Source organism: Phyllopteryx taeniolatus, chromosome 14 (genome assembly GCF_024500385.1).
Source record: "Phyllopteryx taeniolatus isolate TA_2022b chromosome 14, UOR_Ptae_1.2, whole genome shotgun sequence".
NCBI lineage: Eukaryota > Metazoa > Chordata > Actinopteri > Syngnathiformes > Syngnathidae > Phyllopteryx > Phyllopteryx taeniolatus.
In genome coordinates this window covers 20,980,739-21,005,090 of record NC_084515.1, presented here as the reverse complement: position 1 = coordinate 21,005,090, position 24,352 = coordinate 20,980,739, and the positions used below count along the sequence as shown (strand labels likewise).

At 41.6% G+C, this 24,352-nt stretch overlaps 1 protein-coding gene across 1 annotated transcript in view; it reads left to right on the top strand.

Moving 5' to 3' along the window:
- Positions 1 to 590: 590 nt before the first annotated feature.
- Positions 591 to 24,352, top strand: part of cop1 (COP1 E3 ubiquitin ligase) — a 47,378-nt gene continuing 23,616 nt past the window's right edge. The window contains exons 1-6 of the mRNA XM_061797144.1: positions 591 to 1,296; positions 2,517 to 2,576; positions 15,742 to 15,839; positions 16,609 to 16,673; positions 16,761 to 16,880; positions 23,061 to 23,129. Coding sequence (XP_061653128.1) covers positions 932 to 1,296; positions 2,517 to 2,576; positions 15,742 to 15,839; positions 16,609 to 16,673; positions 16,761 to 16,880; positions 23,061 to 23,129 — 777 coding nt within the window. The 5' untranslated portion in view covers positions 591 to 931. The remainder of the gene's footprint in view (positions 1,297 to 2,516; positions 2,577 to 15,741; positions 15,840 to 16,608; positions 16,674 to 16,760; positions 16,881 to 23,060; positions 23,130 to 24,352) is intronic.

Below are 24,352 nucleotides of genomic sequence, written 5' to 3'. Positions count from 1 at the left end.
TGCTTAAAGGCTTTTAAATGAAGTTAGGCATTGGAAAAAGTTTGATGCCAATATTTTCCCTTTTACTGCAAATTAATATCAGCTCCAAATAACGGTTATCGGACTCGTTGACTACTTACATCCGGTTATCAACCCTGAAAAAACAATACTCGTATAGATATACTCTACTCTCTAAAATTAGACATTTATCAGAAAAAGTAGGTTAGTTGTGACAGTGACCTAAAAGTAGAGAATGCAAAAAATAAAAAATCGAATAAATGCACTTCACAGCTCACTGCTCCACTGAGAAGTACAGGTAACTGTAAACCAATAATAGCTTTATGTTGTAATTTATATCTTGTAATATATATAATATTTTCAGTTTCAATTTAACTCCCCTGCCAAGATTATATGATAGAAAACACGAAAAGTATGTATTATTACAACTACTAATAATTGGAGGATGAGTGTTTTAATGTAAATACCATTAGTATTATTAAAGCCGAGTAGCATATTATAACAAGCGGCAAGATCGAAGTAAATAGTACAGCACTAAAGTTATGGAGAACGTACTACTCCTAACCACTGGAGGGTGCTGTGTATAAAGCAAGGCGGACACTGCGTACCTAAGCAATCAAGGAAACTTTACATAGCCCTCCTGTAGCTAAAAGTGGCTAGCCGGCTAATCGCCCGCACAGCGCAGAAGGTTGTTGTTGTTTTTTTCTGTATCAATGCTCAGGTATTTGCTTTGCTATTATAATAGTTTTCGACTCGGTCTCTATTGACGAGCCAAGCGAAGCAAACGCCACCAAGTCAGTTTGAATCCGCTCGACGACGTACTCGCCTTGCCGGGATGTTAGCATATAAACCAACCAAGTAGCCCCGCCGTAGCGTCCGGATGATTTGAACAGCACCACGGGCTAATTTTGGGGAGTCGGTCGTGGGGATTTGCATGATGTCAAACAAGCGGTCCCCGCAAATCGCTGGCGGTGCGAGTTCTGTGCCCAGCACAAGTAGCAGTACTAGTAGCAGCAGTGCTACAGGAGGCGCAGCGGTCAACCCCAGCGGTGGAAGCAACGGCGTCACGAGCAATGGCAACAACTCTGGAACTGTTGTCCCCTCCCGGACACTGGCAGTCGCAGGTGACAGCGGCTTGTCGGTGCCAAATTTGGTGGCCGTGTCGTCGTCCCGAGGTGGGTTCGCCTCTCTGAGTAGACCGGCCGCATCCTTCGGCAGCAGGAAGAGGTCCCTCCACCAAGCACCTCTTTACAATGGCCTGTTGAACTCGTATGAAGATAAAAGCAACGATTTTGTCTGGTTAGTGTCTGTCAATTGGACTCATTGAGTTAGCGTGCGTGACACAATATAATGAAATCTGCATCAAAATCCTGCCAATTTATATTATCTGCATTGTATCATAATGTAATGGTTTTGTTCTATTTTGGTTACAGAACAACTACTGTACTAATGTCTTTCTGTTAATTCAACATCGGGCGAGAGACAGTCTAAAACGCTTAACGTAAAAAAGCTTAAATGTCTGAAAACTGATCAATCATCACTCAAATTTATCTGGACATCTCTACTCATGCTCACTTCCACTTCTGAAAAAATATAAAAACGATAACCCGAGTATTACAATTGCTGTCCTTTAAGCCTTTTCCTATCGGTGCTCACTATAGAGAAAAAGCTTAACATATAGAAAGTAAAAACCTAAATGCATCTGTAATACTGGAGTTTTTATTTTGAAATTTTCTCTGGGTACTCTAATTTCCTCCCAGATCCCCAAAACATGCACGGTAGGTACGTTGAAGACTCTAAATTGTCCGTAGGTATGAATGTGAATGCAAATGGTTGCTTATATGTGCGCTGCGATTGGCTGGCAACCAGTTCAGGGTGTACCCCGCCTCCTGCCCGCAGTTAGCTGCGATAGGCTCCAGCATACCCACGACCCTACTGAGGATACGTGGTATAGAAAATGGATGGATGGATGAATGGATTTTCAGAGGATGATGTGTCCATCAGTCGAGATGTGCACACAAGTTTTGGTGTTGACTGACTGCAGTTTTTGGACGTTAAGCTTTTTTTATCTTAAGCATTTTAGTCTCTCTCTAAGTTTTCTGCTTAGTTCCTCTATTGGATCTCATTACATTCTGCAGGTGTGACTAACGGAATGTACCGTAAAGGTGATGTCTGTACAGCACACCAGGTGCAATATAATATGGTCTGCATGTAAACTCTGTCAATGTAAATAATCTGTTTTATGTTATACTCCACAAAAAATGTATGCGTTATAGTATACCATTTTGGTTGAAGTCAGCAGGTGTGTAAAACTACTGCATTGCATCATAAGGTCAGGCTTTTTAAATATTTTGGCTACTGTCATACCAATACATCTGTTCATAATTAGGCATTATCTTTGCACAGGAGCTTTCATACAGCGCATTACATCTTACAGTTGTGCCTCATGAAATGTTCTGTGAAGGCAACCTATTTGTATAGATTCAGCATGCACATAACACTTTTGTGCTTACTTCTAGCCCCATTTGCTTCGAAATGATAGAAGAGGCACACATGACCAAGTGTGGGCACAGTTTTTGGTAAGTGAATTTGATCCATTTCTAAGATGGGGGGGGAGTTGTGTCAGGTGACTGATGTTGATTGGCCGCACTCGTTTGTATATGGGACTTTAGGGCAGAATGACTGAGCGTTTTCTATGTATTTAGCTAAAATGAAGAAATCTCAAGAGAAAACAAATGTTTCCTTTATCTGACTTCACCAAAACCCTCCCCTGTTTGGGTGCATTAACAACGTCCGCCCCCGGCAGCGTTAACCTGCAGGGCGCCGGTGGAAATGGGTCGAAAACGAAGGAGATGTGGAAAGCGGGTTATTAGGCAGAAAGACATGAGGAAAGCACAGAGCCTAGAATTGAATGTGGGGACTTTGAATGTTGGGACTATGACAGGAGACCAGGTGGAAAGGCAGTAAGGCTAGAAGTTTTGGGGCAGGTCTTAAATTATTCTACCATGGTGTAGATGAGTAGGGTTATTTTAAAAGAAGTTAGCTAAGAATGTCTTGGAAGTGAAAAGAGTTTCAGATTAAGTGATGAGGCTGAAGCTTGGAATTGAGGGTGTTATGTATAATGTGATTAGCAGCTATGGCCCACTGGTAGGATGTAACCGTGAGGTGAAAGAGAAATTCTGGAAGGAGCTAGATGAAGTAGTTCTGAGCATCCCAGACAGAGAGAGAGTCCTGATTGGTGCAGATTGTAATGGACATGTTGGTGAAGGAAACAGGTGTGATGAAGAAGTGATGGGTAAGTACGGCATCCAGGAAAGGAACTTGGAGGGACAGATGGTGGTAGACTTTGCAAAAAGGATGGAAATGGCTGTAGTGAACACTTTCTTCCGGAAGAGGCAGGAACATAGGGTGACCTACAAGACCAGAGGTAGAAGCACGCAGGTGGATTACATCTTGTGCATACGATGTTATCTGAAGGAGGTTGCTGACTGTAAGGTAGTGGTAGGGGAGAGTGTGGCTAGACAGCATAGGATGGTAGTGTGTAAGATGACTCTGGTGGTGGGGAGGAGCTTCCAGAAGACTGGACCACTACAGCCATGGTGATTAGAGAGACAGGCAGGAGAGTACTTGGTGTATCTGCTGGCAGAAAAGGAGAGAAGGAGACTTGGTGGTGGAACCTCACAGTACAGGAAATCATACAAGAGGTTAGCTAAGAAGAAGTGGGGCACTTGAGAGGACTGAGGAGAGGGGAAAGGAATACATGGAGATGCTACGTAGGGTTAAGGTCGAGGTGGCAAAGGCCAAATGAGGCATATGAAGACATGTATGCCAGGTTGGAGACTAAAGAAGGAGAAAGGTATCTATACAGGTTGGCCAGACAGAGGGATAGAGATGGGAAGGATGTGCAGCAGGTTAGGGTGATTAAGGATGGAGATGGAAATGTGTTGACTGGTGCCAGTAGTGTGCTGGACAGATGGAAAGAATACTTTGAGGAGTTGATGAATGAGGAAAATGAGAGCGACATACCTGTGGAGGTATGGAAGTATCAAGGAGAGAGGGCTGTGGAGTTTTTGACCAGCTTATTTAACAGAATTCTAGCGGGTGAGAAGATGCCTGAGGAATGGAGGATAAGTGTGCTGGTGCCAGTTTTTAAGAACCAGGGTGATGTGCGGAGCTGTGGGAGCTATAGAGGAATAAAGTTGATGAGCCACACAATGATGTTATATGAAAGAGTAGTGGAGGCTAGACTCAGGAAGGGAGTATTTTCGAGCAACAGTATGTTTTCATGCCTAGAGAGAGTACCACAGATGGATTATTTGCCTTGAGGATGTTGATGGAAAAGTACAGAGAAGGTCAGAAGGAGCTGCATTGTGTCTTTGTGGATCTAGAGAAAGCCTATGACAAAGTACCCAGAGAGGAACTGTGGTATTGCATTCAGAAGTCTGGAGTGGCAAAGAAGTATGTTAGAATAATACAGGACATGTACGAGGGCAGCAGAACAGTGGTGAGGTGTGACAGAGAAGTTTAGGGTGGAGGTGGGACTCCATCAGGGATCAGCCCTGAGCCTGTTTGGAGTGGTGATGAATAGGGTGACAGATGAGGTTAGACTGGAATCCCCGTGGACCATGATGTTTGCAGATGACATGGTGATCTGCAGGGAGCAGGTGGAGTAACAGTTAGAAAGATGGAGGCATGCACTGGAAAGGAGAGGAATGAAGATTTGCCGAAGTAAGACAGAATATATGTGCATGAATGAGAGGGGTGCAGGGGGAAGAGTGAGGCTACATGGAGAAGAGATAGCAAGGGTGGAGGACTTTAAATACTTGGGGTCAACCGTCCAGAGCAATGGTGAGTGTGGTACGTGAAGAAACGTGTCCAAGGAGGTTGGAACGGGTGGAAGTTGGAACGGGTGGAGGAAGGTGTCAGGTGTGTTATGTGACAGAAGAGTCTTTGCTCGGATGATGGGCAAAGTTTATAAGACACCGGTGAGTCCAGCCATGATGTACGGATTAGAGACAGTGGCACTGAAGAGACAACAGGAAGCAGAGCTGGAGGTGGCGGAAATGAAGATGTTGAGGTTCGCTCTCGGAGTGACAAGGTTGGATAAAATTAGAAATGAGCTCATCAGACGGACAGCCAAGGTTAGATGTTTTGGAGACAAAGTTAGAGAGAGCAGACTTCGATGGTTTGGAGACGTCCAGAGGAGAAATAGTGAGTATATTGGTAGAAGGATGATGAGGATGGAGCTGCCAGGCAAGAGAGCTACAGGACGACCAAAAAGAAGGTTGATAGATGTAGTGAAGGAAGACATGAGCGCAGTTGGTGTTAGAAAAGAAGATGCAGGAGATAGGCTTACGTGGAAAAGGATGACACCCTGTGGCGACCCCTAACGGGACAAGCTGAAAGGAAAAGAAGAAAGAAGAAGTCTGTTAGTGTCAAATGAAAACAGACAGGCGTGGGGAGTGTACAGGTTATCTGCTTTGCAATCTATAAATTACTACGAACAGGCTCACAGTGTAACTGTAGAACTGCCGAGGGTAGCGTTTTCCTGCATAGTAGAAGCAAATGTCTCAGATCTGATGAGTCTTTCTAATCCAATTTTATTTTTATCTGATTAGGAGAATGCACATTAATCAACACATTAGCAAAAAGCATTCATGTAAGAATGTCGTAAGCACAATGGCTAAATTTCATCCGTTGTCCTAAAGTGGATATCATATTATACAGTGTGGGTATGGAAAGTATTCAGACCCCCTTAAATTTTTCACTCTTTGTTATATTGCAGCCATTTGCTAAAATTATTTACGTTCCTTTTTTCTCCTCATTAATGTACACACAGGAACCCATATTGACAGAAAAAAACAATTGTAATTTTTGCAGCTTTATTAAAAAAGAAAAACTGAAATATCACACAGCCATAAGTCTTCAGACGCTTTGCTCATGTGGTAAACATGACTGAAAATGATCACTTTCATCAATTTTTCTGAAGTTTTAAATGTTACAAAGTGATAAAATAGTCCAAAGATCTTGCCAGTAATAGCTTACTGGAACAGTAATAGCTTTGTATTATATAACACAATGTAACTTTTCGGTTTGTTTTAGTACCGGTATAGCATTACTAACACAGAGACACACACACAGTCTGCCCTCTGCAACACTGCGCGCTATGGGCAGTCATTGTAGCTAACAATGTTGGCTGTGTAGGCTATAAGGCTCCTGGTCTGGACCCAGAAGCAGTCCCTTACGGACCCACACCATAACCCAAAAAGAGAGGTTATGATTCACGACATACGGGGCTTTTCTATTACAGGCTTTACAGTAGTGATAAACCGTACCGACCAAACACATGCGAGTTTACCCATTCAAATCAGTATATCAGGCGGTAATAACTGACTGCATGCAGCCTCGACAGAGATGAGGAGAGATTGCAGAGGTCAATCTCTTTGACTCAAACACACTCTGTACACAATCGGATGCGTGATATGTGGAACATTTAATGTGAAACTACATGCAAATTGGGGACAAATGCAAAGGGAGTTAACTACGTAATAAAAGACAAGAATAGATAACAGGAGAATGTAGAGTTAGTATTGAGAAAGAATAAAGTTGGGACTCATAAGATCGTGAAACTAACCTCAAGCTACTATACACCAGTTTGTACCTATTCAGGTAGTTGCTCAAATGTTTACTCACTATTTGTGGTTCACAAGGTCACAGAGTCAGAGGCTCTTTTTTTCGGTCATCTCAGACAGAAATAAGGCAGTTGAAACCGCGGAAGATGGACAAAAGGTAGAAAAATGGAAGAGGACTGCAGAAATGAAAATTGATGGTTACGCGAGTGCGGGAAGTTGCGCTTGTCACTCTTCCTACCATTGGACTTGCAGGCGGCCACGCTTTTTACGCTTGGTCGATAGTGTAACTTGTGGGAATACCAGAGATTTCCCTCCGTAGCAGCCACAGTAGAAAATTAGAAGGCTAGGAAAACACAGTCGCATTGCAGGATTAGCACTGCACCAAGCCTTTCTCGGGATCTGGAGCACCCACGTGGAGACTAACAAAGGATAAAGGGAGGGGGGGGCTGGCCGGAGCCGGGAGGATCCGGTGGACAAGGGCAGAAGCAGAGCCAGGAACAAGAGAGCGAGGAGAGAAAGGAAGGACCTGCTTTGGGGAGAAAGAGGTCATGTCCCCGACTCAGATTTCTGTTCTAGGTTTCTTAAGTCCACGGGTCACACCCTAATCACGGGTGGACTCCGCACATTTTCAAAAACGATTCCCTACTTTGAAACTGTCTCTTGCAGAGATTAAGTGTATGAAACGAGCTTGCTTCCAACTTAGTTCTGGCATATCAAATAATGTTGTTCAACACGTTATTTCATACTTTTGGCTTAAAACACTGTTGTACAGTCCTCATGAACAGACTCATCGCCAAACCTGCAAAATCAACACATTGATGAAACAGAAATCAAGGCGAAGATTCAGGGTACTCATGCAGGCTTGTACATGTTCATAGACGTGGGATTTCCTTAATTTCATTGTTCATTCTGGACACACACTATATGGTGACAAGGGGTCCATCTTGCAGTGTTTTCAGTCTCTACTGGAGGGTGGTCGTGTTCCATCGATGAGTGGTGCCCACTTGACCTGAGAGTTGGGAGTATGGTGTCTATCACTCTGCTGAGAGCTTTTTGAGGGCTGATGAGAGGGATTGTGTTCTGTTCAACTGTCATGAATTATTTTCCTCCCCCAGCCGCGCTGTGGTTCATGAGACACCCCGGACCTTCTGGGGCGCTCTCTGTCATCGCCACAGCAGTCTTTTTTTAATTTTGTTTTTATTTTTTAAATTTAAAGGGGGGGGAAACAAGCTTTATCTGGTAAAGTGTCCATTTAATTCAACACAGACATCTTGTGGGCCCTGTTTTTGGTGGTCCTTGTGTTGAGATTCGATATCCGTTACACTGGTCACTCCTAGAGAGAACTTCAACATAATTTCCCTTACGTCCAGCTCTGCTTCCTGTTGTCTCTTCAGTGCCACTGTCTCTAATGTGTACATCATGGCTGTCTTATAAACTTTGCCCTTCATCCTAGCAGAGACTCTTCTGTCACATAACACACCCGACACATTCCTCCATCCGTTCCAACCTGCTTGGACCCGTTTCTTCCCTTCCTTATCACTCTCACCATTACTCAGAACTGTTGACCCCAAGTATTTAAAGTGCTCCACGCTCGCTATCCCTTCTTCCTGTAGCCTCACTCTTCCCCCTCCACTCCTCATTTATGCACATAAATTGTCTAACTTCAGCTAATCTTCATTCCTCTCCTTTCCAGTGCATGCGCCCACCTTTCTAACTGTTCCTCCACCTGCTCTCTACTTCCACTGCACATCACAATGTCATCTGCGAACATCACGGTCCATGGGGATTCCAGTCTAACGTCATCTGTCAGCCTAGCCATCACCACTGCAAACAGGAAGGGGCTCAGGGCTGATCCCTGATCCAGTCCCACCTCCACCTTAAACTCATGTCACACCTTCAGCACACCTCACCGCTGTTCTGTCCTCAGTCCTGTACTATTCTAACATACTTCTGAGACTCTAGACCTCCGCATGCAGTACCACAGTTCTTCTCAAGTACGCTATCAGGCTTTCTCTAGATCTACAAAAGCACAATGTAGCTCCTTCTGACCTTCTCTGTACTTCTCCATCAACACCCTCAAGGCAAATAATGTATCTGTGGTCCTCTTTCTAGGCATGAAACCATACTGTTGCTCGCAAATACTCACTTCTCTCCAGTGTCTAGCCTCCACTACTCTTTCCCATAGCTTCATTGTGTGGCTCATCAACTTTATTCCTCTATTGTTCCCACAGTTTTGCACATTACCCTTGTTCTTAAAAGTGGGCACCAGCAGACCTTTCCTCCATTCCTCAGGCATCTTCTCACCCGCTAGAATTCTGTTGAACAAGCTGGCCAAAAACTCCACAGCCCCCTCTCCTAGATGCTTCCATACCTCCACAGGTATGTCATCAGGACCAACTCCTTTCCATTTTTCATCCTCTTTAGTGCCTTACTAACTTCCACCTTACTAATCATTGCTACTTCTTGGTCCACCACACTTGCCTCTTCTACTCTTCCTTCTCTCCCATTTTCCTCATTCATCAACTTCTTAAAGTATTCTTTTCATCTAGCACACGACTGGCACCAGTCAACACATTTCCACCCCTATCCTTCATCACCCTAACCTGCTGCACATCCTTCCCATTTCTATCCCTCTGTCTGGCCACCCTGTATCAATCTTTTTCTCCTTCTTTAGTGTCCAACCTGGCATACATGTCGTCATATGCCTCTTGTTTGGCCTTTGCCACCTCTACGTTGATGTGAATATTGTCCCAATTTATTGTGATATAAAGTTGCTACGGTGACGTTTTAGCTCAATGTTAAGCTTTTTTTCTGTTATCGGTGCTTACGTTGGTTTGAAGACTAAAATAAAAGCTAAAAACCATCAGGGCAAAAGTGCAACCAACCGTTTACCTTGTTAGCTGTCTCAATGCTGGCATCGTTATTTTATTGTTTCACTCACCCAATTGACTGAGAGTTGACTTCACTGAAGCTCCGCACGGTGGAGGCTGAGGCTCGGAGCGCGTCAGATGCTACACATTGTGAAAGCCTCCTTTGCACAATATAATCTTATTCCAAGTGTTGCACTGAAGCGACTGGTCATTAATTTTAACGAAGTTAAGATGCACTTTTGTTTGCCGCCGCCACCGTTGGGCACAAGCACATCTTCGTGTGCGTTCTTCTTCGTTGGTTTTCGACGCTTCTTTGTTAGAAATTTTAAAATTTGAATGATGCCGGGAGAACCGGAACGTTAGTCCCAGTTCCAATCGTTTCTCAATTCTTGATGCCCAACCTAGCCGCACAACACTCTTCCTTTCTCAGCTTCCACCACATGATTCTCTGCTCTGCCTTTGTCTTCTTAATCTTCCTCCCCACCACCAGAGTCATCTTGCATACTACCATCCTATGCTGTCTCGCCACACTCTCCCCTACCACTACTTTGCAGTCAGTACCCTCCTTCAGATTACATTGTCTGCACAAAATGTAATCTACCAGCGTGCTTGTACCTCCGCTCTTGTAGGCCACCCTATGTTCCTGCCTCTTCTGGAATAAAGTGTTCACTACAGCCATTTCCATCCTTTTCACCGGCAGCCCGTAGGTTAACGGCACTGGTGGCGGACGATGTTAACCTGAGCCTAGATCGATCCGGTTTGGGATTCTTTGGAAGATGCACTCATATTTGTTTGGCATAGTTTTAAGCCCAGATGCCCTTCCAGACAGAACCCTGCGCATTTATCCGGGCTTGGGACCGGTGTACAGTTTGCACTGGCATTAATATTTGTTAAATTAAAATATGTAAAATTGTATGAGACTATACTGTTGTGTCAAGATGCCAAACAGAAAAGGGGAAATTCAAACTCTTAAAGTTACATACTTTATTTGAACACGTAAAACATTTTTTATTTACTTGCTCTTACTCTTATTTTAATTAGTCAATGAGACAACATTTCACAGTTGTGCTCATATGTTTGATTACCTGGGCAGAACTTGTAAAATATGTATAATTGTGTGTGTGCGTGTGTGTGTGTGTGCGTCTATATATACATGCAGCGGCTGAAATAAGTATTTAACACGTCACCATTTTTCCCATTAAATATATTTCCAAAGATGCTATTTACGTGCTCAAAACGGTATTTCTACTAAATACTGAGCAAAGGATCTGAATACTTATGGCTGTGTGATATTTCAGTTTTTCTCTCTTAATAAATCAGCACAAATTAAAATATATATATTTTTTAATGTAACTATGGGGTGCTGTGTGTACATTAATGAGGGTAAAAAAGAACTTAAATGATTTTAGCAAATGGCTGCAATATAAAACTGAGTGAAAAATTTAAGGGGGTCTGAATACTTTCTGTACCCACTGTACTTTTTCACGGCACTCTATGCTTACAAGCAATAGTAGGTTACCTCTCTCTTGTTTCTCCTTGCTTCATTAAGAAACTCAATGAGGATCTGTCTCTGAGCTGCTTGGGATTCCTAGTTCACAGAAACAAATTGCGGATTATCTCATTCTGTTTCTGCGGTAATATATCAGCGGAAAAAAGCACTTTCAACATTATCTCTCAAAAACTAAATCAGAGGAACAACATATTGAAATCATGACAAGAATACAACACAAACAAACAACATACACCGGCTGAAATACGTATTTAACATGTCACCATTTTTCTCACTACATATATTTCCAAAGGTGCTATTGACATGAAAATTTCACCAGATGTTGGGAACAACCAAAGTAATCCATACTTGTAAATAAAGTAGAACAAATAATCTCATGAATTAAGTTGTGTGTAAAAATGTGAAATGACACAGGGAAAAAGTATTGAACACATGAAGAATGGGAGGTGAAATGGATGGAATGCCAAGACAACACCTAAAATCTATCAGTAATCAAAACAGCAATCCAGCCCCTCGGCCCAATTCCCACATGCTGCCAAATCTCGTCCGATCTCGGAAGCTAAGCAGGGTCGGTCCTGGTTAGTGATTCGATGGGTGACCGCCTAGGAATACCAGGTGCTGGGGTTGGGCAGCCGGCCAATCACCTGCTTCCGTAAAAAATTACAGAATCTACAATTGCGGTTTAATGTGCCTCAAGGCATTGGGAGCTCTAACTAATCCAGCCCCTTGTCAGTGCAAATTAATATCAAGTGGTTCAGTCCTAATTGATAGCCTACAAGAAGGTCTCCTTGCCAAGGTGTGAGTCGATCTCAAAATGGGTAATGGCACCATTGGAAGTATATTTAGTGAGAAAAATTGTTAAATACTTATTTCAGCTCCGAAAAATGTGATCGCTACATCCCGACTGTTAAGAATCTCACGATTCGTTTTGAATTGAATTATTTAGGTTGTAATTTGGCGGCACGGTGGCCGACTGGTTAGAGCGTCAGCCTCACAGTTCTGAGGACCCGGGTTCAATCCCCGGCCTCGCCTGTGTGGAGTTCGCATGTTCTCCCCGTACCTGCGTGGGTTTTCTCCGGGCACTCCGGTTTCCTCCCACATCCCAAAAACATGCATTAATTGGAGACTCTAAATTGCCCGTAGGCATGACTGTGAGTGCGAATGGTTGTTTGTTTCTATGTGCCCTGCGATTGGCTGGCAACCAGTTCAGTTCAGTGGTTGGAGTGTCTTTTGTCCATTTCTGTGTTCCGGATTTACAAGGGAATCCAAAATGACCCAAAACATCAGATTTCATTTTCTATAGTTGTTAACTCACTGAATTAGAGCTGGTTACACAAATTGAAAATATTGATTCTGGCCAAGAAATGAGTAAAAAATTACCATTGCAGTTAATGGAAAAGTTGGTCAACTTTCCCTTTCCAAGTGAAATAAAAGGTAAAAATTAGTATGTGACGCGGCAGTGGGTTTTTTCTGTGAGAAGTACTACGTGTACAAAATTACAAAATGCTGCTTGGCACCAAATGACTGTGACGTGTTGATGGCCAGTGTGATCTGCAATTCATAATAGCTAGTTAGCTCGCTGCCTTCATCAATGCATTAGCCGCTAATCCCACTTTGTCGGTCATGCCGAGCCGCGGTTGCCGGAGCCGTAGCTAGTCATTAGGGGGCCCAAGGCAAACATAGTCAAGCCGTAAGAATCATTAACTGAGGTATTGTACAACCCCAATTCCAATGAAGTTGGGATGTTGTGTTAAATAAAAACAGAATATATTGATTTGCAAATCATTTTCAAACTATATTTAATTGTATACACTGCAAAGCCAAGACATTTAATGTTCAAACTGGTCAACTTGATTGTTTTTAGCAAATAATAATGAACTTAGAATTTTATGGCTGCAACATGTTCCAAAAAAGCTGGGACAGGTGGCAAAAAAGACAGAGAAAGTTGAGGAATGCTCATCAAACACCTGTTTGGAACATCCCACAGGTGAACAGGCTAATTGGGAACAGGTGGGTGCCATGATTGGGTATAAAAGGACATTCACAAGCAAAGATGGGGCGAGGTTCACCTCTTTGCGTGAGAAAATAGTCAAACAGTTTAAGGACAATGTTCCTCGATGTACAATTGCAAGGAATTTAAGGATTTCATCATCTACGGTCCATCATTTCATCAAAAGGTTCAGAGAATCTGGAGAAATCACTGCATGTAAGCGGCAAGGCCGAAAACCAACATTGAATGCCCGTGACCTTTGATCCCTCAGGCGGCACTGCATCAAAAACCGACATCAATTTGTACAGGATATCACCACATGGGCTCAGGAACACTTCAGAAAACCAATGTCAGTAAATACAGTTCGGCGCTACATCCGTAAGTGCAACTTGAAACTCTACTATGGAAAGCAAAAGCCATTTATCACCAACACCCAGAAACGCCGCCGGCTTCTCTGGGCCCGAGGTCATCTAAGATGGACTGACGCAAAGTGGAAAAGTGTTCTGTGGTCTGACAAGTCCACATTTCGACTTGTTTTTGGAAATTGTGTGCGTCGTGTCCCCCGAGCCACAAAGGAAAAGAACCATCTGGACTGTTATGGACGCAAATTTCAAAAGCCAGCATCTGTGATGGTATGTGGCTGTGTTAGTTCCAATGGCATGGGTAACTTACACATCTGTGAAGGCACCATTAATGCTGAAAGGTACATCCAGGTTTTGGAGAAACATATGCTGCCATCCAAGGAACGTCTTTTTCATGGACACCCCTGCTTATTTCAGCAAGACAATGCCAAACCAGATCCTGCACGTGTTACAACAGCGTGGCTTCGGAGTAAAAGAGTGCGGGTACTAGGCTGCCCTGCCTGCAGTCCAGACCTGTCTCCCATTGAAAACGTGTGGCGCATTATGAAGCGTAAAATATGACAACGGAGACCTCGGACTGTTGAACAGCTGGAGCTGTACATCAAGCAAGAATAGGAAATAATTCCACCTCCAAAGCTTCAACAATTAGTGTCCTCAGTTCCAAAACTTGTATTGAATGTTGTTCAGAGAAAAGGTGATGTAACACAGTGGTAAACATGACCCTGTCCCAGCTTTTTTTGGAACGTGTTGCAGCCATAAAATTGTAAGTTAATGATTATTTGCTAAAAACAATAAAGTTTATCAGTTTGAACATTACATATCTTGTCTTTGTAGTGTATTCAATTAAATATAGGCTGAACATGATTTGCAAATCATTGTATTCTGTTTTTATTTATGTTTAACACAACGTCCCAACTTGATTAGAATTGGGACATACTTCGCATGAGAAATCGCATTCGCAATATTTGTTTAAAAAAAATTGAAAAGAAAAAAGCCTCACAATTGGCATATTTTCCCAAATCGTTCAGCTCGTCCTGATTGATGACTAGATCATTTTAATTGGGCCCACATCGTTAAAAGCTTATCGGCCCCCCAGTGACGAGGACTGGTTAAGTGTGGCTAAAGGTTTAGCCACATAAACACACGGGATGTTGTGGCTAACTAAAAGAGAATGAGACTGACATATTTACGAGTCACGAATATCCCCCCCCCCCCAAAAAAATAGATCCAATTCCAAAAGACGTGGCCATGTTGAATGTGGGGCATTGACGTGGCAGCCATGTCAGTATACAGTGGGTACGGAAAGTATTCTGACTCCCTTTAAATATTTCAGTGTTTTTTTATATTGCAGCTATTTGCTAAAATCATCAAATTCATTTTTACCCTCATTAATGTACACACAGCACGCCATATTGACAGGAAAAAAACGGAGTTGTTGAAATTTTTGCAGAATTATTAAAAAAGAAAAACTGAAATATCACACAGCCATAAGTATTCAGACCCTTTGCTCAGTATTTAGTGGAAGCACCCTTTTGAGCTAATACAGCCATGAGTCTTTTTGAGGATTTATGCAAGCTCGATTTATGCTAGCTAGTAGCTGCTAATACTAACATAAACCCCGTGAACACTTTCTATCTCGTCCGTGAAAGGCAAACTATTATCTTCCCGCCCCGTTCACGAAGGGAACACAAAAACATCACTCTGAGGTCTCCTTGTATTTCCTCCATGTATGTGTTGTGCAACAAAACTATACAATGCAAATAAAAATTCCTCTTTTAGGGGGATAGTCAGGAATCATTGTAATAAGTGAAATATAAAAAATGACTGAATCCATAATTGTTTCTTGATACTTTTATCGAAACTGAAGACTTACATTTCACTTATTTTACTTATGTAAAGTAAGTAACTTTTGGCGGCCCCCCCCCCCCCCCCCCCCCCCCAAGCTCGAATTCTACATTGCAACAAAAGAAAAGAGCCGTCGCTTCAATATGACATAGGTAATGCATGTTATGCCCCTTATCTGTGATTCTACATTATTTTTACTGTGTTTTGAAGGACATGCGTCATTTCCGTGCCGTCATTTTCAGTCCGCCACCAACCGGGCCAGCATGGGAAATGAATAGGGCATTCCCTAAATATATATAATAAGATACTGACAAATACAGCAAGATGTTAGAGGAGCTGAATGGCTTAATCAGCATTGTGTCATCTCCTCGAGTAGCGACTTGGCTTGGGTGAAAATTACTTTTATTTGTATTTTTTACAAAACAATTTGTGGAATATAGCTCTAAGTGCACACCTGGCTTGATTGTTTCTGAGGTTATTCATATATTTTCTCTGTAAAAATTAATTCATAACTTCACTCCTTTACTGCTTGCAGCTTCAAATGCATCCGTCAGAGTCTGGAGGATAGCAACAGGTGTCCCAAGTGCAACTACATTGTTGACAATGTGGATCAACTTTACCCAAACTTCCTTGGTAGGTGGTGACTAAAGTGTGATTTGCATTGAGTAAATGCTTTATGCTCATTGTATAATAGAACCTATGTTTACAAAAAATAAATAAAAAATCCAGTTCACTAGTAGAATTGTTCATATTTTGAAATTGGTGGAACTAGAAATAAGATGTTCAAGCGTACATCTATCGGTACCATAAAACTTTTGTTAACTGTAAAGGCAATTTCAAAGTAACGTTTTAGCATTCTTAATTGTTATACAAGTGTAAAGTTAACCAATGTTAATAGTAAAACGTTTCTAAGTGATAAAGAGTATGGTTATGCATGAGTCTTGCTGCTTTGAATGAGTCTGTGACAGTAATTTCTGTATGTTGTTCTCAACACCTCTTTGTATCATGATGCTGGTCTTTTCGAATAAGTTTATCTGAGGCCTGGCATGGCATTATGACCTTGAGAGACCCTATTTTCTTTTTAAATTCTGATTTGTGTAAACTCAAGAGAATCTAGCTTTTGAGGTTCCACTGTATTTTTTTCTATTAAAACACAGCCTCGTTGCCGGTTGTAAGTTTTCCTTAATGTTAAATTCACCTGGAAAAGGTGTGTAAGTTGAGCCACTAAGGAAGAAGATACACTGAATGTACAATGTGCTTTATTCTCAAATCAGTTCCACCATGATCATAAGGGGTAAATGTGACAGTAGTTTGAGAAGCTATTCCACTGGCTTAGGCTGCTTCCGTTTTTTGGTTGTCTGTCATTTACTCAGTGCTTTTCTCTCTCTTTCACCAACACCAGTCAATGAACTGATCCTTAAACAGAAGCAAAGATCAGAGGAGAAGAGACTCAAATTAGATCATCCTGTGAGTAAAATGCATTCAGAACTGTCCCAGTATTATAAGGGGAAAAAAGACAACTACATTTTACTGATCAGTCTCTTTGACCCCTAGAATGGATCCAGATGGCATGTTTTACAGGATGTGTTAAGTCCTGACCAAGAGAACTTGGACCTGGCAAATGTAAATCTAATGTTGGAGCTACTGGTTCAGAAGAAGAAGCAGCTGGAGGCGGTAAGCCAGGGTGGGCTACATAGAAGAAATCAAGTCTTTATCGCCTCAGCCCTTACAGTGGTTGGAAGTATTCAATTGTCTTTATTCTGTGCATATATATAGTGGATTAAAGTCTACACATTCTTGTTCAAATGCCAGGTTTTTGTTGATTTAATAAAACAAGACCAAGATGAATCATTTCAAAACCTTTTCAAATAATGTGACCTACAAAGAGTGTCAAAAAAGTTTGAGGACTGGTGTCACAAAACATATTAAATAGAAATTACGTTTTCCCCGTCAAAGTCGTCCGCCTTAAGTCTAACGCACTTTCCCAACCTTCTCTGCCATTCATTCACACTCTCCTGGCAGGATTATTCCGGGACTCTCAGCAGCTCCGTTGTCACAGCCATCTTGATGTTGTCCACGTCTTCAAAACTGGTGCCTTTCCCTTGAGCTATGGAAAGAGGGGGGGACTCACATAGGGCCAGGTCGGCTAAGTAGGGAGGTTGCTTCAGCACGCCGATGTTCTTCTTGGTCAGAAACTGTCTGATGCTCAGGGTATTGTGAGAAGGCGTGTTGTCATGGTGAAGCAGTCACGAGTTGTCCTGCCACGACTCTATCTTCTCATGTACTCGACAAACCAAACGCAGCAGGGTCTCTTTGTAGACAAGCTGGTTTATCATCTGGCCCACTTTGAAGGGGAAAACTTGTGGTTTGGGTTTGAAATTTATAGCAGCATCTTGCTTTGTGCTGTTTTTCTTCAGCTGGAACTGAGGTGGAGGGAATTATGAAATGTTCCAAATACCAGTCAAGTGTTAGCACAAACCCTTCAGGTTTCTGCTAGACAGCAAAAATGTCAGGAAAGGCTTACCAGAATAGCTTGTGGTGCGTTCCATTTAAATGAGTTTGAATGTGATAGGTTAATTATAAACAAGCCACATCTTATAAGAGGGTGTTCACAACCACAGTATTTCTGTTTATCATTACTTCCCAACTTGAAAATATTTCTTTTTTTATTTTGAGTTATATAGGTTATAGGCTGAAACTATATATTACAATTCCAATGAAGTTGGGACATTGTGTTAAACAAATAAAAACATAATAGAATGATTTGCAAATCATGCTCAACCTACATTTAATTGAATACACTACAAAGACAAGATATTTAATGTTCAAACTGATCAACTTTATTGTTTTTAGCAAATAATCATTAACTTGGAATTTTATGGCTGCAACACGTTCCAAAAAAGCTGGGACAGGGTCATGTTTACCACTGTGTTACATCGCCTTTTCTTTTAACATTCAATACAAGTTTGGGAACCGAGGACACTAATTGTTGAAGCTTTGTAGGTGGAATTCTTTCCCATTCTTTCTTGATGTACAGCTTCAGCTGTTCAACAGTCCAGGGTCTCCGTTGTCATATTTTACGCTTCATAATGCGGCACAGATTTTCAATGGGAGACATGTCTTGACTGCAGGTAGGCCAGTCTTTTACCACAAATCCATGCTGTTGTAACACGTGCAGAATGTGGTTTGGCATTGTCTTGCTGAAATAAGCAGGGGTGTCCATGAAAAAGTCTTTGCTTGGATGGCAGCATATGTTTCTCCAAAATCTGTATGTACCTTTTAGCATTAATGGTGCCTTCACAGATGTGTAAGTTACCTATGCCATTGGCACTAACACAACCCCATACCATCACAGATGCTGGCTGACCCCGGACTGTTGAACAGCTGAAGCTTTACATCAAGCAAGAATGGTAAAGAATTCCACCTACAAAGCTTCAACAATTAATCTCCTCAGTTCCCAAACGTTTATTGAATATTGTTAAAAGAAAAGGTAATGTAACACAGTGGTAAACATGACCCTGTCCCAGCTTTTTTGGAACGCGTTGCAGCCATAAAATTCTAAGTTAATTATTATTTTCTAAAAACAATAACGTTTATCAGTTTGAACATTAAAGATCTTGTCTTTGTAGTGTATTCAATTAAATATAGGTTGAACATGATTTGCAAATAATTGTATTCTGTTTTTTTTTTTGTTTAACACAATGTCCCAACTTCATTGGAATTGGGGTTGTATATACAACAAGTTTTGAGTCAATGCAGGTGATAGTGTATAAAGTGGTTGTATTTTAGCTTACTGTTGTTGCTATTTTGTAACATAGTAGTTCACATATACAAATCGATCTCGATTTTCGGAAGGGAAAGTGTTTGAAGTGTACAAAGCCTCTGGCCGAAGTTGTCAACATCCCATAACACTTTGACATGCAACATGACTGAGATGGACTCACTTAGGGTATCAACTGTAGTCATTCATTCATCTCCCGTACCGCTTCTCCTCACTCTGGTCCCGGCGTGCTGGAGCCTATCCCAGCTGACTCCGGGCGAGAGGCGGGTTACACCGAGAACTGGTCGCCAGACAATTGCAGGTCACATATAAACAAACAACCATTTGCCCTCACATTCACACCTGCGGACAATTTCAAGTCTTCAATTAACTGTAGCATATATTTGTTTTGGGTAAAAATACGTAATTAACTTTGGAAAAGAATACGCCGGAAGTGAGCGCCTGCGTTTACTTCTGGTTTAGTTCGACTTACGTTTAAAGTTATAAACAAACTATCAATGTCTCGTAAAGGGGCACCACATCTCTTTTTAAATGTGTAAAGTTTAGGAAAAGTGACGAAAAACCTCGATCAATCTCTGTTATCTAGAAGGCTGGCATTTATAAAATATGAGTTCTCGATTACAGCGGTTTCACTGTTAAACTCAAAACACACACAAAGCACAACAGGAAGGGTAATTTTATAGAAAATTTAATTAAAAGGGGAAACTACAGGGTAGCATACAGAGGGACTTCCACAAAAAGAAAACAATAATGGTAATAGAAAATAGCCATATGTAAAGGAAAATAGGTGTGTTGCTGGACTAATTGGACGTGAATAGATGACAGCGTGTTGCGCTAGTACAAAGTTGGAACTTGTGTGAAGCTAGTATTTTCACCTCAAAATTAGTAGGCACTAATTTTGTACATTCTGGCATTGCCATGCTCTACTCACAACCATAGATCAGTTGGCCCTAGGTATGGTCTTTCTCCAAGCATCTCAGGGGGAAAGGAAGCAGGTTTAGTTGAAGAAGATGCACAAAAAGTAAAAACAAAAAAAGATGCAAAAAGAAAGTTGTTGTCCCGTTGGGGTGGCCTTGTAACTTTTCCTGCCGTTTGAACATTTTGTGGGCCCCGCTCTTGCTCTCAACTACAGGCATAACCTGTACGGCTGCCGGTAGTTGTTTTCTGGAGCTCCGCCAACAGATCAAGGCTGGGGAAAAAACGATCGAAGCCGCCTTGTCAGGTTCTTTAATCGGGTGGCGTCGTCGTGGTCCGGCGTCGCTCACGCACGTGGTGGCAACAGAGGACAACGGAAAAAGGGGGGGGGGGTGGCCGAAGGCGCCCCGTAGCTGAAGGAAGTTAGCCAGGAAGCGCAGAGAGCCAAGAAGCCAAGAGAGCGAGAAGTCGAGGGTTAAATACCCAGGGGGCGTGTCTAAGGTACAGGGGAAGTGGAGACGACCATGCCCATAAACTCAAATTTAGTCTCCAATTTGACCCATAAAGAAAATAGGTTTAAAAATCAAATATTAATATTAAAATACTCCCAACTTTGTACTCTTACTCACAGATCGAGCATATAGAATGATTGTCTAAACTTTAGTCTTGGAAAATCAGCTAATTGTTCAATACAACATAATTTCGTACTCTTCAAATCAAGACGACAGTCCTCAGTCTCGTTGCCGAACATGTTAACTGACATGTTGACACAGACATCAAGGCATACATTTAGAATATTCCTGGAGGTTTGTTTGTTACAAATGTGGGATTTCAACGTCCACATCAGTGCGGGTTGATCGTGCTCCGTTGTTCAACAGTCATCAATCACTTCCTCCGCCAATCAATCTTGTGGAAGCAATCTGGCTCGTTGAGGTTCAGGAGGCAGGAATGCAACAGTTTATCAGTTCTTGGTGTTGCCATGACAACCGGGCCATAGTCACTTCATAACCTACCATGCAAGTTTTGGGCATGTGAGAGGAAACCGGAGTACCTGGAGAAACACACACAGGCGAAGCCTGCGAACCAGTCGTCCACCGTGCCGCCATCAACTGTATTATATCTGCCAAATAAAAACTCATTTTGTAGGACTGAATTGTCTTTTTTTCTTAATTTTATTGATTAGTGAGGGAGGACGTTGCATTACATGATCATATGTACTGATGTGGTTTGTCTTCAACACAAATTTACAGCGGCTGAATTAAGTATTTAACATGTCACCATTTTTCTCACTAAATATATTTACAAAGGTGCCATTGACATGAAAATTTCACCAGATGTTGGGAACAACTCAAATAATCCATACATACAAAGAAAGTACAACAAATAAGATCAGAAATTAAATTAATAATGTGAAATGACAAAGGGAACAAGTATTGAACATGCCAACTGGTATTTATTTAATACTTTGTACAAAAGCCTCTGTTTGCAATGACAGTTTCAAGAGTATGGAGACTCTAGTTGCATGCATTGCTCTGTGATTTTAGTCTTCAAATCTTGAATCTTCTGTGAGCTTTTATGGACCTTGAGTTTCAGTTCATTCCATAGCTTTTCGATTGGATGGGCCCATCAAGCACACCAACTGGTATTTATTTAATACTTTGTACAAAAGCCTTTGTTTACAATGCAAGCTTCAAGACGCCTGCTGTATGAAGAAACTATCGCTTCATTGCTCTCGTGTTATTTTGGCACATTCCTCCACAGAAGCAGTCATCAAATCTTGAAGGTTTCGTAGGCTTCTTTTATGGACAGTGAGTTTCAGTTCTTTCCACAGATTTTCTGTTGGATTCAAGTCAGGTGATTGGCTGGACCATTGTAGCAGCTTTATTTTTTTTCTTTGAAACCAATTGAGAGTTTCCTTGGCAGTATGTTTTGGATCATTATCCTGCTGAAATGTCCACCCTCGTTTCATTTTCATCATCCTCGTAGATGGCAGCAGATTTTTGTCAAGAATGTCTCTGTACATTTGCCCATTCATCCTTCCTTCAACAATGTCAAGTTTACCAGTACCATTTGCTGAAAAGCCTTCCCAGACCATCGTGTTCCCACCTCCAAACTTCACTGTTGGTATGGTGTTTTTAGGGTGATGTGCAGTGCCATTTCTCCTCCAAATGTGATGTCCATTATGGCATCCAAACAGTTCAATTGTGGTCTCATCCGACCAGACTTTATTCTCCCAGTATTTAACTGGCTTTTCCAAATGTTGTTCAGCAAACTTTAAAGGAGCTTTGACATTGTTTTTTTTTTTCTCTCAGCAATGGGGTCTTGCATGGTTAGTGTGCATACAGGCCATGGTGGCGGAGTACATTACTCACCGTTTTCCTTGTGACAACAGTACATGCTTCCAGGTCTTTTTGAACCTCTTCACAGGTGGTCCTTGGCTCTTGGACATCTCTTCTGATTATTCTTTGCACTCTTCTGGCAGAAATCTTGCTAGGAGCACCTGATCGAGGCAAATTTATGGCGGTATGATTGGCTCTTTACTTCGTAATATGGCCCCAACCATCGTTATGTTTTGCAACAATTACTTTGGGATGGTCTAAAGACAGCTCTTGGCGCTTACTCATCTGAGATGTGTCTTTACTCACACCTTGGCAAGGAGACCTTTTTGTAGGCTTTCAATTAGGGCCTGAACCAGCTAATATTCATTTGCACTGACAAGGGGCTGGATTGCTAATTGATTATTGATAGATTTTAGGTTTTGTCTTGGCTTTGCATGCCTTTTTGCACTTCCCTTTCTTGATGTGTTCAATACTTTTCCCCTGTGTCCTTTCACATTATTACAGACATCTTAATTTCTGATCTTATTTGTTCTACTTTTTGTATATATGGATTTACTTGGGATATTCCCAACATCTGGTCAAAATTTCATGTCAATAGCACCTTTGGAAATATATGTAGTGAGAAAAATGTTGACGTGTTAAATACGTATTTCAGCCAGTGTATGTTGTTTGTTTGTTTGTGTTGTATTCTTGTCATGATTTCAATATGTTGTTCCTCTGATTTAGTTTTTTAGAGATAATGTTGAAAGTGCTTTTTTCCGGTGATATATTACCGCAGAAACAGAATGAGATAATCCACAATTTGTTTCTGTGAACTAGGAATCCCAAGCAGCTCAGAGACAGATCCTCATGGAGTTTCTTAATGAAGCAAGGAGAAACAAGAGAGAGGTAACCTACTATTGCTTGTAAGCATAGAGTGCCGTGAAAAAGTACAGTGGGTACGGAAAGTATTCAGACCCCCTTAAATTTTTCACTTAAATGACTTTAGCAAATAGCTGCAATATAAAACAGAGTGAAAAATTTAAGGGGGTCTGAATACTTTCCGTACCCACTGTACTTTCACTTAAATTACTTTAGCAAATGGCTGCAATAGAAAACAGAGTGAAAAATTCAAGGGGGTCAGAAAACTTTCCGTACCCACTGTATGTGCCCTTCTCAAATTCTTATATTTTTGCTTAGTTTCCCCATGTTAAGATCATCATACAAATGTAAATATCAAAGATAACCCAAGTAAATGTAAAATGCAGTTTTTAAAAATATATTTTTTTTTTATTAAAGCTCCTGTATTTTGCCCAACCAACTTTTTCAAGTATTTGGGATGTAACATTGTCACTCACGATGGTAGGCTTTACACGATTGGGATTTTTGGGGCCGATCAGCGAGTTTAAAAAAAACGATAACCGATCACAAGATCCGAGCACAAGATGGAGGAATGTGTCTATTTAAATGACTTGTTCATTTACTGTATATACTTGTGTACTTAATTGCTCAAAAAAATATATTTACAATAAGTAATGTATCTTTGTTCATCTATTTATGCCAGTGAGGCATAGTCACAGACAGCACAAATGAATGGTCTTCTATTAGACGGCAGGAAGTACATACAGTAATTAATGTATCCGCTTTTTGTGACATTTTTGTTTGTTGGTGTGCCGTGAGATTTTTCAATTGTAAAATATGTGCCTTGGCTCCATAAAGGTTGGAAATCACTGCTCTAGTCAGGTCATCTATTCTAATCAGTCAGGTCAAACCAACATTACATGACAGAAATTATGGGTGCTAACTTACTATAATTAAATTACTTCACACACACACACACACACACACACACACACACACACCAAAACTTCAGAGCATGCTTCGGCAGGACGCCTGCATGTTCGCTTTCAACCATTAGTGCTAGCACTAGCTTGCTAGGCTACATAATGTTTTGCTGCCTGCTTGCGAGCGGTATCATATTAAAAGTATGTGAACATACCTCGAGGAAGCCTTAAACGAACGTCCTCTCCCGGGCACCGGTGACCATCAGCACACGTTTTTCCTCATTTTGTTCGTATAAACACACTGCGCCATGTCGTCGCCATGGTAACGAGTGTATCCGGTCCCGTTTG